The 18,908-nt window shown below is 32.4% G+C and overlaps 1 protein-coding gene across 1 annotated transcript in view; it reads left to right on the forward strand.

The window, feature by feature from the left end:
- Window positions 1-18,908, forward strand: part of FSTL5 (follistatin like 5) — a 541,528-nt gene that overhangs the window by 350,105 nt on the left and 172,515 nt on the right. The window contains exon 7 of the mRNA XM_084884381.1: window positions 3,896-4,062. Within this exon, the coding sequence (XP_084740507.1) occupies window positions 3,896-4,062 (167 nt within the window). The remainder of the gene's footprint in view (window positions 1-3,895; window positions 4,063-18,908) is intronic.

Below are 18,908 nucleotides of genomic sequence, written 5' to 3' on the forward strand. Positions count from 1 at the left end.
AATGACAAAAATAGTCTTCATTCATAACATGAGATCAGAGGAAACACCATAGCTTGAGCTATTTTCTTGAGTACTTGAAATGGCCTCTGATAGAATGCACAATTTACATACTGGAAGTAGTACTGAAGTATTTTTTTAATGCTCAGTATTGTTTGTTATAGCTAGCCTATATGTTTTTATTTTTACCTTTTGCCATGGCATCAGATTACTTTTGATATTGTACAATGGATAATTTTAATTAAAAACCTTTCAAAAGTCCATTATATTTGGAGCTGAAGGAATGAAGCAGGTGCTAAAATGATTGATGTTTGTTGTTGCAAAGCAGTTGTCTGTATATAACCAACATACGGAGTTTTGGTAGAATATTATAGAATAAAATATGCCATTGTTAATGCATATTTATAAGATATAAATTATCCATAATTGGTAAAGGATTATTTTCACTATTGTTCTTTGAAACTGACATTTCTATACTAAACTACAATCACCCAAATATACACATACTCAGAGACAACCAGTAGCTCTTAAAATCAGTTTTAAATTCATTTATAGATTGATTCGTAGGTATTGTTTCAGGATATTTATGCATTTCTAGATATAACAACCATTTATAAAACATAAGTATGATAAGTTTTATGTCTTTTATTCATCATTAAAGCATTTTTGATAAAATTTAGAACTTAAAGATAAAAATGTTTAACATTTGTGATTTTGAGAGATAAAATCTTTACTTGTTAATAACTATCACAAAGATTAGTAAAGGTGAGCACAATAGTTATGAAGAGAAAATAAATCTTACTACTAAATTATTTAAGAAAAGGATCACTCGATTTTGATAAGTAACAAGTGAATATAATTGAATTTGTACATGTAATTCTATGTAATATATTAGGAAAGAGTTGACACATAGCTTAAAATATGTAGGAGAGAAGTTCTAAATAGTTTCAAAATGCCTATCATTATTTAATAATAAATATTACTGAGATAATCTTAAAATCAATTTAAAGCTTAATCTCCAAATTAAATAAAAAGCTTTGCATGATAATATTCCTGAGTGGATAGTAATTCTTATTTCAAATTATGCAACTTCTCAAAAAATTACATTTTAAGAAGTTGTCTCATATAATGTTATGCCAAACCTCAGCATTTATTCTAATGTGTTAATATGAACTAATTAGCATTGTAATGTGTAACTCCCCAAATCTCACCCAATTCAAGTGACCTGGAACCTAATACCAGATACAGGAGGTTAGTGAAGAGATTCCAAGGTGACTTAATAGCAATTGTATTTCTAAATGTCAGAATAGCCAATGCCAGCATGCTGTTTTTAGAACCAGATGTTCCATTATATCTTACACGATTTAATAGGAACAAGATGCTGAAATTTAGGAATGTTAATGGAAAATTATTAATCCCTTATATGATACTCTATATAATGCTATTACTTTTATAATATTCTCTCTTCCTATAATTTATAATTTTCATTTTTTAAAAAGAAACACTGCAAATTTTAATTTATTCTATGCTTAATTTGTCAAATATAGTTTCTTTTATTGATTTTATGTAAATATATATGTATATATAGCATAATGAGTATTAAAGAAAGCAGATTGAAAATATATCTTATGCTCTTATTAAAAAAAAACTGAAATAAAATGTGAATACAGATAAATGCCATGAGGGAACATTAAACTGGCAATACAACTGACTGAGCAAGATGCTTGTTGTCTATTTCATTCATTCAGTGATGTAATGACCAAAAAAATAAACTTGGGCTGAGTGTCTCTTTTAGGGATTAAAAGTATGCCTGCCACCTGCTTTGACAAAACAAAACAATGATAACTTAAATAACCTTGTCTTTTAGATTGAGATACTAGAATTTATATAAGCACATACAAAAGTCAATATATTTCTGTTATTTTCACCAGAAAATAGTGTGGCAGCCAGTGATCCTGTTACCGTACAGTTGTGGAGTGCCAGGAATGATGCAGGGGAATATTCTTACACTGAGCATGCCAAAGGCTAGAAAGATGAAGGGACAGTGTCTGAGCATGAAAAAAGCTGGAAGGGTAATAGGATAGGAAAAGAAAGCCCACCCCTCCCCATAGGGACCGTGGGATTGAGGAGGAAGGTGAGATAATCTTTGGGAGTGGAATCCACCATTCTCCCAGGTGCTGGCACCTGAAAAATCCTCTTTTCTTTTGCACCAGATCATGTCTCAGGAGTTTGGCTTTTGCTGCCATAGACATCTGAAACCATTTTGTTCCATTCTAATCCAAGACATCTGAGATCACAACATTAACCTAACATGTGCACGTAGGGAATTATTCTGGCTTTCTGATAAAAGATGTGTGCCATTTTAAACTTGTTATAGTACCAACAAATTAAAGATCTATTCTATAAATACAAGATGCCTGGTACATGAATCTGTGCACTGGTGGTATCAGGCCAGCTCTCTCCCCCAACCCCCCCACCAAGGGGGAAGTTCAGGGGTGGGGCCAGGAGATGCTGGAGGTTGGGTGCCAGCCCCACCACGAATGGGGGCCCAATTGGGGTCAGGCCAGCGGGGAAAGGGGCCTTGGGCTGTTGGCCGGGCAGCCTCACCCCATATTGGGGTGGTGGGCCTGATTGGGGGATGGGCTAGCTGGGGGAGGGACCACAGGAGGTTGGGGGGTGATTGGGGCCCCAATCAGACCAGTTGGCCACCATAGTACGTGTCATAGCTACCAGTCATTCCAGTTGTCTCTCATTCCTGTCATTTGGCTTTTATATATAGAGATTTTATTAAATTTATTTGTTAGTATTTTTCTTCCTCCTCAAGAGTAATACAGGATAGAAGGTAGAATGATGAAAGGGATTTAGGGTGGGGATTTCTGAAGGAGACAGCAATGATTGCACCTGATCATAATTAGTACAAAGTATAGCACCACTTACATACACCACTCAATCGCCCATGAAAAATGTCATCAATCTAACAAAGGAACAAAGGACAATTATTGTGCCTCTAACTACCATAGAAATTTCAGTTAGAATAGTGATTTGTGATATTTCTAACCTGGATAAGATTAAACAAATTCAAAATGCAAGACTAAATCATGGCTTCAGAAATTAGAGTGTCTGTGAAAGTCAGTTAAAAAGTAAAGGGTAGTTATCACTTGGATGAAAACTGGTAGGATTTGAGTCATCATCTCTCAGGAGAATGGACTAAGACAGAGTTATTAATTTCCAAAGTTGGTAAGGATTGTCTGAAAACAGAAAAGGAAAGCCAATACCAGATTATAAACTATATTTTTGCTTCAGCATAATTATTACAAGAAATGTACTTAATGATTATTTTAAAATAGTATAATTAGCTTTAAATTTTAAAGATCAGATAAAGGCAACTATCAGAATTTCACTTAATTGCTCTTTGGTTGGTGAAGTTCAGTTTTTCCTTCTTCAATTTTGCAAATAAATCTTATTTCTTTTGAGTCAATTTATGTTTCCCAGCATAATGATGTATTTTATCTATTCAGCTATGCCTGTGTTCTCTGAAGACAGCCAGCAATGATCTCAGCTCACCTACAATATAAATCTATCAATGAATAAACAATATCATTTTTATTTCAATGCTAATGACACACTACTTGTCGCTTTGGCAGTTAAATAATTTATTTCTCTTTTGGGTGCAACTGCCAGACTTATAATTCTACTTCTGATATTCATTTCATGTTTAATAGTTCTTTCCCTCATGAGGATGCTTGTCAGTCAATTAAATGGAAATGTCATTCTGACCTTTCATTGGAAAAAAATTACTCTTTTTTTTTATTTTATCACAAGCCTTAATTGCTAGTATTTAAAAAGTGTATACAAACTATGTGCTCATCAACATTACTGACACTCTCTCTCTTTATAGAAGTTATCCAGTTGAGTCTGCCTGAAGATCAGAAAGTAAGCATTACAGCGGCAACTGTGGGACAAAGCGCTGTTCTGAGCTGTGCCATTCAGGGAGCCCTGCGACCTCCCATCATTTGGAAGAGAAACAATATCATTCTAAATAACTTAGATTTGGAAGACATCAATGTGAGTACATAAATAGACCTTGCTTTGTAACTTGTCTATGTCATATAATGTACTCTAGATTTTGTGAAGTCTGAAGAGCTTAATGAATATTGGATGCAGAGTAGAAGAGAATTATTGACACATTGTCATATTCATTCTACTGACCAAGAAGTGCACTGTAGATGATTTGAAATTATCTAAATCACTTGTATATGTGTGGTAAGCAGGTTATGGAGCACTGTAATAGGTATGACATCACATCAACATGTTTCTCCACTCTGACTCCTATAAATTCATAATGTAGATTCAATTCAGTGTAGGGTATAGTTCCACAGGTTAAAAAGCAAACAAACAAACAAAAAAACAAAACACAACACTTAAAGCAGAATAAACTTCCCAGTATTCTTTTGTTTCTTTCATGCTATCTGCTGAAAGTGAGGATCAAAAAGTGATCATCGTAAATGTGGAAAAAAAGTAGAAATTTTATGTTAGGGGATGTCTATGGAAATGCAGTGGTACAATCCTTTGCCTTGGTGATTTTGTTGTTTTATGATCTCTTTGCATATAAATTTTAATTATTTTTTAATCACTCAAGAAAGCCATTGTCTATCACCTTATTCTTTGCTGCTTTATAAAGAACTGCTAACACAGGCCCAAGAATCACTCCTGTTTGTTACATCTTACTAATTAATATTCTTTTTTAATATCCTCAATGATTCAAAAACAGGTAGCTTCTGAAATATAAATTTGTTTATTTTGATAATTTTTTCTCAATTTACTTGTATTAAAGTTCTTTGGGAACTTTCCTCAGAGAATATAAGTAGAATAATGTTAATTCTCTAAGCTATTAAACTGTTGTGGCATGGAAAGCTATAATCTCAGGAGCATGCAATATTCTTTAAGAGGGGCTTATAGGCGTAGCGAAGGTGAGGTCAATTTGCATGATTCTTTTTTATTAGGTAGGATCTCTGTCATTACTATCAACCTTTCCACTATTATTTTCCAGAAGACCATGTACTTTAGGATGTTATGGTTTGAAAAATCTCAAAATAAGCTCATTTATATTGTTTCAAAAGTAAGGAAGAGTGTGCTATGTGTGTTGTTCTGTGGACAACTTGCAATGGTGGACCTACTCTTGTGCATGTATATTGTAAATTAATTTGCTTTCTTCCTAATTTTTGAATATGTTCTAAAAGTTCCAGATTTCTAGAATGATTATAGAAAAGTTAGGTAATTAAAATATATGTAAATATCAGATAAATTCTAGAATCAATAAATTGATTTTTATTGGATACAGTTATTTTGGATACATTTCATAGAGTAGATACATTTTGAGGATTTTAAAAGCACTTTCAATATTTTAAAAAGTTTCAATTTTATTTCAAGCCATATTTAGTTAAGTTGAACAAGCATTCATAACCTAGAGTGTAGACATAACTACCAGTTTCAAATAAAGCTGCAGAGAATAGCCAAATATATTTTTGAAAGAAGGGATATTTATTTAATTTCCCAATATAACCACGGTGTTTTCTGTTTAGTACTAAAATTTCAACTGTCAAATTATCTAAATAAATTTAATCCATTTACCAATATAAACTAAAGCAGTTATAAAATATTAAGAATTGTGCTTTATTTTATATTTACTTCTGCTTAAATAAGGCCTTCACCATGTAAATAACTTCAGACATAAAAGCTCAGATGTTCAGCTTCAATGGTACCTTCAGTGGGCCAGTCCCACTGTACTGCTTGTGTATTTCTGGCTTCTCACTCCCCAGAGCTCTCCTCAATAGTCTGTGAACTCCCTATATCTTTATTAAGTCTCCTTTCTGCTTAAAACTAGCTAGAATGAGTTCCATTGTTTGACAGTAACAATAGGTCTAATTAATTTTTGGGACCTATTATGTTAAGAAAAATCTTTAAGTATATCTCCTTAAAATGTATTTTGTCTGATATGCTGACATCCATATCTAATAACAAGATAATTTTACTGTAGTGAATTACAAGATAATTTTACTGTAGTGAATTACATCCTTACTTTGTTTATAATCAAAGTATACTTTCTAAAAGTTCAGATATGAATCATATTTATAAGATTTTATTATTTTATCTATTTCCACAAAAGTGGGTTTAATTCTCATTAAATTATGTAAAGTTAAAAAATAAGTGCCTTTCATGCCAAAGGGAATCAGTGACAATTTGCAATAATCTTTCTAATTATTTAACATGTAAGGTAGGACTTACTATATATTTACTTAATATATAAATACCTTTTTTAAGTAGCATAATTTTTATATCCATTTAAAAATGCATCTCCTCACTTTTATATCTACCTAGACCCATGTTTACATGTGGAAGAAGAGCCCCTTCATGAATTACAAAGATAATTTTATTCATTTAATAGAATGGATTCATATTACTACTTACTATTTCACTACCTCATTATCTCATTGCACTAAAAATAACTCCATGAAGCAGAGATTTTTATCCTTTATTGACACTGAAGATACCTATGCTAAGACAGTGAAGCCAAAGGTTGTTGACCTAATGAGTGGTGCCTTTGGGGTGTTTACAGGAGCTGATTGACTCTAGATCGTAAACTTGATCTGTGAGATTTTTGTAAATGTATATTGCCCTTTGGAAATTATATTCCTACTAATTTTGTCCCAATATATTATAAACAGATTTAATATTCTCTAATATTATGTATGATACTGATTGATATTCAACTGATGTTTGGAGCTTTTTCATTTTGCCTGTCTTCTCTTTTGTACCAAATGAATAAAAGGACATCACTTAACTATTACACAGTGGTTTGCAGGAAGGGCTGGAGTTACAGACTGTCTGGATTTCAATTAATATCCAGTCTCTTGCGAGTTATGTGCCCTCAAGTAAGTTAAATTTCCCAATTCCTAAGCAAAAATTGAAGAAAGAATAAACTCATTTTTGTGAGTGTGAGAAAACTATTGAGATAAGCCTCTTAAAGCTGGTTACACTCTGAGCTTCTTTGTGAATGTTCAATGAAACTAAGTTCTGTTTTCTCTTCTCCTTCTTTTCCCTTCCCTCCTTTTTTTCTTCCTCCTCTCTCTTTCTTCTTCCTTGTCTTTCTCCAATTACATGTTTCAAGAAACAAATTAATACTCAATCTACCTAAAACAATAGAAATTTAATGTTAGGACAAATATGGTAATAAGGAAGTTTGGAAACAAGAAATGCCAGAACCAAATTTTATACAATTATAGCAACTAAAACTAGAAGACATTTATCGATTCAATCTAGCTCTAGGAATCATGCTAATTTATCTCTCTGTTAGCAATCTGGTATTAATCACTGCTCCAAATATTATTAAATTCAATTAGCTATTTTATCTTCATCTATTTTCCTTTGTTTGTGTATCATCCTCTTTCCACTCAAATTCCTGAAAAAGGTAATTGGCTTATTTTGATCATTTTGTTTTAGGTGGAAGGTGGCACACAAACTATAATTCTAATATTATTGTGACTGAGTGAGTGCTAATCCTGGTCTCTTCAGCTGTAAGCACGGGTTTGCAGGCAAAGAGCTATGAGATATTGAAGATGGCTCTATTAACCTTAACTTCTTTGCAGCTGGTTCCTGGGCTCAGCCTCCCCTTGTAAAGGGAACTGAATTAAGAAAGGCAAGGCAAACGTAGATACATGGTATAGATTTGAGAGAAACATCATTAGAGGATAGAATTGGAAGGATTGGCAGAGAAGAGTGAAGGAATGAGAGGAAATAAAATGTAGCACTATTTCATATTTGCTCACCTTACCAAGAGAAATTTCTAGCAGAGATTTTTATTTCCTTTGTTCCTGAGAGAAATTAGGTTTAAAATTCCTAGTCATTATTGTGTGTATCTTATTTATAATATCTCTAAATTTTTCACCGTTCACTAAGTTACATTATAATCTGGTCTTTATTCAACTCTGAAATCAAATGATGCCATATCAACCTAGATTTCAGTTCTAGTTGTATAACTTACTAGCTATGTAACACGATGAATTGATTGAAAAGATTTAAGCTTCAAGCTATTTGTCTATAAAAGGAGAGATGATTATTAAATCCAATGACACATATCAAGTGTTCAATAAAGTGTTATTTATTTTATCACTATCTACAGCTTGATTCAATATGGCATTGCTGACTGTATTTAATAACAAATGTGGAGCCCCATGAATATATTATTTCTTTGAAAATAACCTGATATAATATACATTATTATATCTTTTAACAACTTTATAGGTAAACTTGATAAAATACATAATTCTCAGGTAATTTTGAATTTCAGATATACTATAAATAATTTTTTGTTATAGGTATGTACCAAATGTTTCATGGGATATTCTTATATAAAAATTATTCTTGTCTATCTGACATTCAACTTTATCATATGTATTTGCTAAATCTGGCACTATATTTAGCTGAAATTGGTTTGAAAGTGGTTAAGCCATTTTCTTATTAAGTGATACAGTGGTTTATATCACTGAGATTAAAAGTTTAATCTATTCATGTGAATTTAATCAATTCCCTTGCAGATTCCTGTTGTTTTCTCACTATTAGTATTTGTTTTGTAACTTGTTTCCTACATCTATCTATCCTGTGTTAGGAGTTGTGTCCAGCACTGAGTAGAAGAGACTAAAAAAAAAATAGTGTACTAAATCCACAGGAGGTTATTTTTCCATAAAATATATTGTCCACAGCTGGCATGACTGCTCCACAAAGCAGCTAGAACTCAAACTCCTACCTTCTTCCTGACATTCCAAGAGCATGGCTTTCATCTTCAGGTCATGTCAGGGTTCAAGACGGCTGCTGGAGCTCCAGCCACCAATCTATATCCCATCAATCTATAGTCCAGGTCCACAGCCGTACAAAGCAGGTCCAAGATAAATGGTTCTTATTTCTGGAAATCCCACAACTGGTTATGGGTCGCTGATGAGCAATAACTGCAATAACTGTACCAGGGAGGCTGGTAAATACAATTGTTCACAGAGGCACACTGCTCAGCCTTCTGTTACAATGGAGGGACAGGAGAGCAATCTCTACTTCCCTATCAAAGGCCATCCAAGAGGATACAGTGTTCTACTTTATGATTTTTTGTTTTTGTTTTTCTTCATTGATTCAATATGATTATCCATCTGAATTCAGATTAAAGCAATTCTGCACAGCATCTTTATGTCTTTGGTATTTATGTCAGACTTCAACTTATTTCTTTCATTGTTTTGTTTTCTTATAGGCCTTTTCTTAACTATTCTACTATTTTTTTTCTTTTTGTATCCACTTGGATGAGTTTTCCTCTCATGGTTCTTAAGATAGTTTTATACATACATGATTCTCACAGTGTATAGTTGAACTCCACTTAAATCAAAGCATTCTGTTGATTTTTTAAAAACACACTCAAAGACAATAAAACAATTGAAATGATTATTTTAATTCAAACCAGAATCCCATTGCAGGTGTGGTAGCTTGCTATGTATTTTAAAGTGCTTGAGTTTTGGGTTTTTGTGTTTTTTTTTTAGTTCAAATTTGGCAAAACTAATTCTGGTAGATAACATTCAAAGCATAATAAAATGTTCCTTATTTGTCTGGATTTTAAAGCCTTTCATTACTCAATAAATAATATTACATCTTGCTCAGGCTAGATGTATCGTCCAGCTGGTTAGAGTATCGTCCTGTATACCAAAAGGTTTCAGGTTCAAATTCCCAATCAGGGCCTATATCTAAGTTTCATGTAGACAACCATGGATGTTTCACTTTCACATGAATGTTTCTCTCTCTCTCTCTCTCTCTCTCTCTCTCTCTCTCTCTCTCTCTCTCTCTCTCCTACCTCCCTCCCTCTCTCTCTCTAAAGAAAAAATAAAAATAAATAAAACCATATCCTCAGGTAAGGATAAATATATTACAATTTATTCTTATAAAAAACGTTTCACCATATGTACCATACTTCCAACTTAGAAGTAAAGTCTCCAATTCATCTTTAGTTCCCAGAGACTGAAAGGAGTGATTTTAGGAGTAGAAAATTCTGAGTCTGTTACTCATTTTTCAAATTTAAAACAGTGTGAAAATACAACCACCTCCTCCTTGAATTTTAAAATTCTCACATATAGGAAAGGGACATTTTTACCCTTTTGGCTATTAATTTGTAGCAGAGCCCAAATTATTCATTTCCAATAAAATAATTTAATTAGCCAGCTTTCATTTTAACTTTTAGAACCCTGCAATGTTGTTTTAAAATATGAAACATATTAGAGTATACCATTAAAGTAGTTATTTAAAAAGAAAGCTATTGACTTTTCTAGGTAATAAAAAATCAATTTCTTTACCCCCTCAACTAAAAATGTGGGCATTTAATGTTTGTAACATAATACATTCTTTCCAAGTCATCTTTACCACTTATTCATTTTAATATAAGCCTGAGGCCATTGAGGCTCTTAAAATCCAAGTTACAATCAGAGAATCTTTATGATACAAAATCTTCCAAGCCAAATAAAAGGGAGCATTGGCATGGCTGAGAAAGCTGAATTTCTTTCACACATATAAAATATGCAGCAAACATTCTTTGTCCACTAAATATATGTTATACAGTTTCAATACTAATTGTTGAATTGGTGAAATTTAATGTACTCATAAATATTGTCAAACAGTGTGCTGCTTGAAAAGGAATGTTGTTCCTAAATTACTTTTTTTCTGCATATAATAGAGCACTGCATATTACAATTCACTTCTCAAAGAAGTCTTAAAATAAGTAATTTAAAAATATTTCAAATGTCTTTGGTCATATTCTTTTTGAACTTGTTCTAGCAAGTAGCAATATGTAAAATTAAATGTCCATGTGTGAGTGAGTGAAAGAAATATTAATATTTCAAGTTTGTTGAGTACCTGGTAATTTAATTTTTAATTTTATGTTTATTTTTTAAATTATGGAAGATAAAATTGTTTAAGTTTATGAGGACTGTTAATAGGAAAACATGACTTTATTGTGATGTTCTTTTTTTGTCTTTCAATAAGAGCCTGGGCTAAATAATTGTACAGATTATTAAGTTGATAAAGCATGCTTCTTTCCTTTTTTTCATTATTATGTCTTTGCTGCCATGGCTTTAATTGCTACGTTTAAGCTGACATATTACATGTCATATTTCTATTGAAACATGATAATATCATCTTTTTTATTAGAATGTGCACAATTGAAAATAATATCTTTGTACCAAAACCCAAAACATTTTATTTGTTTCTTATTCCATGTAAACATAACCAGAAAATGGAGTCCTGCTACAGTTCTTTCACATTTTTTTCCTCAAATGTAATCTGCCACAAAACCTTGTGAATTTAACTTTTTATTTATTTTAAATTGATTCTGTCATCTTATTTCTTCTATGGCTGCCTTAGTTTAAGCTTTTATCATTTCTCACCTTCAAACATTATGTTTGCCTACTGAGACAGCCCTTTCATTTTAAACATACAGTTCTGTTGCGGTGTTGCCCCAAAATCTATGACACACTTTGATTAATTATAAATCAGTTTTAATTAAAATACATTTGAGCCCAAACCGGTTTGGCTCAGTGGATAGAGCATTGGCCTGCGGACTGAAAGGTCCCAGGTTCCATTCCGGTCAAGGGCATGTACCTTGGTTGTGGGCACATCCCCAGTAGGAGGTGTGCAGGAGGTAGCTGATTGACGTTTCTAACTCTCTATCCCTCTCTCTTTCTCTCTGTAAAAAATCAATAGAAGGCCGGGACCGGTTTGGCTCAGTGGATAGAGTGTTAGCCTGCAGACTGAAGGGTCCCGGGTTCGATTCCGGTCAAGGGCATATACCTTGGTTGCGGGCACATCCCCAGTGGGGGGTGTGCAAGAGGCAGCTGGTCGATGTTTCTCTCTCATCGACGTTTCTGACTCTCTGTCCCTCTCAATTCCTCTCTTTGTAAAATCAATAAAATATATTTAAGAAAAAAAATCAATAGAAGTATATATATATATATATATATATATATATATATATATATATATATACACACACACATACATATACGTATTTGACTTTCAAAATTGAGCTATCAGCAGCATACACTTATGGGGACACAATGTTTATGCCTGTTTTTATACCATTACTATGTTGTTGTTTTTTTAAATTACTATGCCCTAGTAGTACAGTTTAAGATCATGTAATGTGATACCTATAACTTTCTTCTTTTTCAAGATTACTGAGGCTATGCAAGGTCTTTTGATTCCATACACATTTTTGGAATATTTATTCTAGTTCTATACTGGTAAAATATGCCATTGGTATTTTGATAGGAATTGTGTTGAATGTATAGATTGCTTTGAGTAGTATGGACCATTTGAATGATGTTGAGTCTTCTCATCCATGGTTATGGTATATGCTTCCACTTATTTGTGTCTTCCTCACTTTCTTTAGAACCTTATCATTTTCTGAGTACTGGTCTTTTACATCTTTGGTTAAATTTATTTCTTAGTACTTTATTATTTTGTTGTTTGTAAATGCGATTGATTTCTTAGTTTATCTTTCTGGTAGTTCATCATCAGTGTATAAAAATGCCGCCAATTTTTGCCAGGCCAGTGAGGCTCAATGGTTGAGTGTCAACCTATAAACCAGGAGGTCAAGGTTCAATTCCTAGACAGGGCATATGCCTGGATTATAGGCTTGATCCCCAGTGTGTTCATGCAGGAAGCAGCCGATCAATGATTTTCTCTCATCATTGATGTTTCTATCTTGCTTTCTTTCTTCCTTCTTTGAAATAAATATAAAATATATTTTAAAAAATAAAAAATAAATAAAAATGCCAAAGATTTCTGATTTTTAATTTTGTATCCTCCTACTGTACTGAACTCAGGTATCAGTTCTCATAGTTTTGTTTGTTTGGTTTTTGTTTTTTTTTATGAATATATGTTTTTACTGATTTCAGAAAGAAAGGGAGAGGGAGAGAGAGATACTGGTAGAAACATCAGTGTTGAGAGAGAATCATTAATTGGCTGCTCCTACATGCCCCCTACTGTGAATCTAGCATGCAACCTGGGTATGTGTCCTCAAACAGAATCGAACCCAGGGCCCTTCAGTCTGCATGCTGATGCTCCATCCCCTGTGGCAAACCAGGTAGGGCAGTTCTACTAGGTTTTTTTTGTTTGTTTGTTTGTTTTTTGGAATTGTTAGGATTTCCTATATAGAGTATCATGTCTTCTGCAAATAATAATGAGTTTTACTTCTTTCTTTCTAATTTAAATACCTTTTATTAATTCTTCTCATTTAATTGCTGTGACTAACTTTCAGTACTATTTTGAATAAGAGAACTGAAATTGGACATCTGTCATATTCCTAATCCTAAGGGAAATTTTTTAGGTTTTGTCTTTTTAGTATGATCTTGGCTGTGGGTTTGTCATATATGTCCTTTATTATATTGAAGTATGTTACCTTTATTCCCACTTTGCTTAGAGATTTTATCATAAATGGGTGCTGAATTTTTTCAAATGTTTTTCTTTTTGCACCTGTTCCTGTTAATATGATGTGATTTTTATCCTTCCTTTTGTGTATGTGATGCATCACACTTTTATAGTTAATATTTGACAAAGGAGACAAGTACACACAATGGTGCAAAAATAGTCTATTCAATAAATGGTATTGGGAAAATTGGACATATTCATGCAAAAAAGTGAAACTATACAACAAACTTGAATCTACACAATAAATTAAAAATGGATTAAAGACTTAAATGTAAAATTCAAAATCAAAAATTCTAAAGAAAACATAGGCAATAAAATCCAAAACATTTCTTATAGCAATATTTTTTCTATATAACTTCTTGGGCAAGGGAAACAAAAGAAAACATAAACAAGTTGGACTATATCAAACTAAAATATTTTGCACAGCAAAGGAAACCATCAACAAAATTAATAAATAAACCACTGAATGGTAGAATATATTTGCCAATGATATATCTGATAAGTGGTTAATATACAAAATTCATAAAGAACTCAACTCAACATAAAAAAACAAAACACTAACAATACAGTTAAAAAATGGGCAAAAGAGCTAAATAAACACTTCTCCAAAGAGGACATACAATGGTCAATAGACATATGAAAAAATATTCAATGTTACTAATCATCACAGAAATGTAGATTTAAACCACAATGAGATATCACTTCACACCTGTCAAAAATTATTATCAATAAATCAACAAATATAAAGTATAGGTGAGAGTGTGGAGAAAAAGGAACCTTAGTCTACTGTTGGTGGGAATGCAGCTTGGTGCAGCCACTGTGGAAAGCAATATGGAATTTCTTCTAAAAATTGAGAACTGCCTTATGACCCAGAGGTTCCATTTCTGGGGTACATCCAAAGAAACACAAAACACTGCTTCAAAGAAATATAGCATCTCTGTGTTCATTGAATCAAGATATATAAGTAGCCCAAGTACCTATCAGTAGATTTGTGGATAAAAAGCTGTGGTATACTACTCTATCCTGTTATAAAGAAGGGAATCTTGTCTTTGGTGACATCATGGATGGGCTTAGAACATTTAATGCTAAGTGAAATAAGCTAGTCAGAGAGGCAAATACCATATGATTTCACTTATATGTGAATACAGAGAACATACTGACAGCTGTAATATGTGGGGGGAAGGGGCCTGTGTAAAATGGGTGAAAGGATTAAGATCACACACACACACACACACACACACACACACACACGCACACACACAACTTCCAAAAGACTCATAGACACAAATAGTATACCATAGTGATTGCTAGAGAGAAGCAGGGTGTGGGCAAGTAGAAGAAAGTAAAGGGGAAATAAATGATGACAGAAAGAGACTAGACTATGAGTGGCAAACACACAATATAATATGCAGATGATATATTATAAAATTGTGCACTTGAAACCTATTTAATTAATCAATGTAACATAATAAATTAAATAAAAATATACATTTAAAAATAAACCTGCACTTCCTATTACAGCCAGATAAATCTTCATAAATTTACATCTGACCATTTCGTTTTACTCTTTAAAATCCTTTAATGGCTTCTTGTAGCTTTTAGGAGAAAAAAAAAAGATTAAAAAATTTTGGCTTGGGCCAAGACCGGTTTGGCTCAATGGATAGAGCATCGACTTGGGGACTGAAGGGTCCCTAGTTCGATTCTGGTCAAGGGCATGTACCTTGGTTGAGGGCATATCCCCAGTAGGGGGTGTGCAAGAGGCAGCTGATGATGACTCTCTCTCATCCATGTTTCTAACTCTTTATCTCTATCCCTTCCTCTCTGTACAAAATCAATAAAATATATTAAAAAAAATTTTTGGCTTGATCTATGATGCCTGTTTCTCTATTAAATCTTCCTTGTATTTACACATATTCACTTTTTACTACAGCCTCTCCAAAGTCTTGTTAAACTAACACCAGTTTTGAACACATTCCTTTCTCTATGGAAAAATTTTCCCTTGTCCCTGTCATCTGCTTAAATCCAGTGCATCCTTTAAGAATAGACAAATCCTTCTTAGGACTAAATTTGACTTCTTAAAAGTTCTTTGTTCAGTAAATGTAGTACATGTTGCATAATAATAAAACCATGAATATTATTGTCTTTCTTCTATGAACTAGAAACTCTTAGCACAAAGACCTTTGCTTATTTAACTTCATGTTAGCACTGTACTGACACATATGAGTTCATTTTTAAAGTACAAATAACAAATGACATAGTGCTATTTTTTATATTTGTAATTATGCATTACCATATTCCCTCCTCCTTTACTTTGTTCCATGACCCCCAGTGGATGCCTAAAACCATCAATTGTACCAAACTCTCTCTATATAATTATTTTTATTATACCTTCATACCTATAATAAAGTTAAATTTATAAATTTGGGATAGTAACAAATTAATAATGATACCTAATAATAAAATCAAACCATTATAACAATACATGGAATGAAAGTTTTGTGAATGCAGTCTCTCTCCCACAATATCTTATTGTATTGTAGTTACATTTTCACTTACAGGAAGTACTTTACAGCTTCTCTTTGTCGTATCTAAATTTCCAGAATCACTACTCTTGCATTTTGGGGCTATCACGAAATAAAATAAGTGTTACTTGAACACCAGAGCAACTATACCATGACAGTCAATCTGATAACTGAGACAGCTACTAAATGATTAAAAGGCAAGTAACATATACCGCATGGGCACTGGACAAAGGGATGATTCACATCCTTGGCAGGATGAAGTGGGAAGGCATGAGATTTCATCACACTACTCAGAGGGTGTACAATTTCAAACTTAGGATTTTTTCCCTTGAATTTTCCATTTAATATGTTTGGACAACTGTTATTCGTGGATAACTGAAACAGCAGAAACTGAAACCGCAGATAAGGGGGACTGCTATATTGGGTTTATTTGGAGACTTTTTACTATTTAAAACTTTATCAGGGATTTTATTTACTTACTGTAGTCACATGCTGGATTATAAATCACCTGATGTTTATTGGCAATCAATCACTTAAGCCTAGTACAGCTCAACAATTTCCAGATTCAATTTCTTTAATAACATTTCTCATTAAGCATATTGATTTTCTACTACAGCTTCAATGTAATCTATTATATGCAGTAAAGGGGAGGTAAGCAAAGCATGAAGGGAAGCAAAATTTTGGCCATTGTATAATCTTCGTGCATTCAACAAACATTGATTTCACTGCTATCTTTTTTCAGGCACTCAGATAAATGCTGAGGACATACTTACAAGAGACATCATTTTAGTCTTGAAAATCTCACAGGTTGAAGGAATAAAAAAACAACAACTCTATTATATTTAATAATACAATATGCAACTGTTTCATAAATGTGTGCATTTGTACATTTTGTATACAGATATTTTAAGTTTTCAGAGTTATAGAAGAACTTTAAAGATTAACTGGTCTTGGGGTTTGGATGATAGCTAGATGAAGGAGTGTCAAATAGGTATCATAGTTTTGGGAAAGTCATCAAGATAGCATGGTGCATTCAGTGAAGTGACAGACCATCAGTATATCTAAGAGTAAACAAAGCAATAGATTAATAAATAGCTTCAATGTACAGGGTAGGGGAAAAAGTAGGTTAACAGTTGAGAGTACACTGAAAAGAGTTTATTCTTGTATTATTTATTTATTTATTTATTTTCTATCTGAACAACTGTAGACCTACTTTTGCCCCATGATGTATTATACAGAACTTGTTTTTTGCATTTGGTTATAGAGTGATAAATTTACATTTGTAGCCTATAATACTGATAACATTGAATGAATACTTAATACTTACCATACATTTTAATTTAAAAATATATTAACTCATTTATTTCACAATATAAGATCTATATAAACCAACACACACACACTCACACACACACACACACACACACACACACACACGCACACACACACAAGATGATGCTTATGTTGATTTTTTAACTGCATAATTTCAATAATAATTTTGTGTTTCTCTGTAGTTTATCTTTCTCCAGTCTTTTTGGTCTGTGTATGCAGGTAGAATTATAATTTAAACAAATAATACATACATACAACTTTAAGCAAGTTATCAGCTTCATAGCAAAGGAGAATAGCAAGCACCATTTGAAGGATATATAGTTTATGCCAATTGGTCTTACAAACACTCAAAAGTCTCTACAATTCATTTCATAGTTGACTCTAATTATAGTTCACTTTCTTCCTAACCTTTAAATGCACATTTTGTGAGAAAGATATCCACTACATATTTTATTTTTAAAATACAAAGGGAAAATTATATTGGAATTTCCTCCAAATATCAACAATTATATCATATAAAATAAAAAATCTTCTAATATATTGAAAGGCATAAAAGATGGAGAATTTTTAATGTAAAAAGATAACTACGTAATCATTGTAATCATAGCTGTTAACTATTATTTTTCTCATCTTTTTCCTTTTGTTTAAAGAACAGAAGTTAGAGTTTGATCTAAATAAACAGATATTTTTGCTCAGTAACAATCCTATATAATAAAAGCCTAATATGTAAATTATCCCCTCCACCTGGAGTTTGACTAGGGGATAGGGCCTTGCAGTAGATAGTGATGGTTGATCAAGAACAACCCATGATTTTGTGGGTTTGGGATTCTTAAAATGAATCTACTTTTCATCTCCAGTCACAATTCTATGCAAAAAAAGACTTTCTTTCATGCCATTGAAGCAACATTTTACTCCTGACTTTTTGGTTTTCCATTTGTCTTTAGTTCAGTTGATGTGGCACCCATTTTCCTGTCTTTAAAATCTGTACTATTGCTTGTAAACAATCAGAAATTGTTTGCTGAGCAATGTTTAATTTTTATGCAGTTGTTTTTGAGTTTGACATGCATCTTCATTCAATAGTGCTTGTAATTGCTAGTCTTCAATTTTTTTGGTTGACCTGGACATTCTTTGTCTTTCACATAGAAATTTTCACTTTTAAAGCATTTAAATCATTGTTCACAAGTATTTTGAGATGGAGCATGTTCACCATAAGCTTCCTAAAGTATTTAGTAGCACTTTTCTTCAAAATAAAGTAATGAATTAAAACTTTCAGGAAATGCTCTTTTTTTGGCATAAAATTTGACATTGTTAGGCATAAAAATATTTATGATTTTAACACCTTCCAAAAATTTGAAATATGAAGTTTTGAAGCCAGTTTTCAATACAATAAAATAGCATACATATCAAATTGCATATATATCAACATATGTGTAACTCCATCTATTGAAAAAAATTCATGTTGTTAACTGATACGTCTAGTATAATATTTTACTGAAAAGAAGTTGTAAACTATCGAATTTTGATGTCCCTTCAATGATTTGTCTTTAT

Source organism: Pipistrellus hanaki (assembly GCF_964339955.1).
Source record: "Pipistrellus hanaki genome assembly, chromosome: 5".
NCBI classification, from domain to species: domain Eukaryota; kingdom Metazoa; phylum Chordata; class Mammalia; order Chiroptera; family Vespertilionidae; genus Pipistrellus; species Pipistrellus hanaki.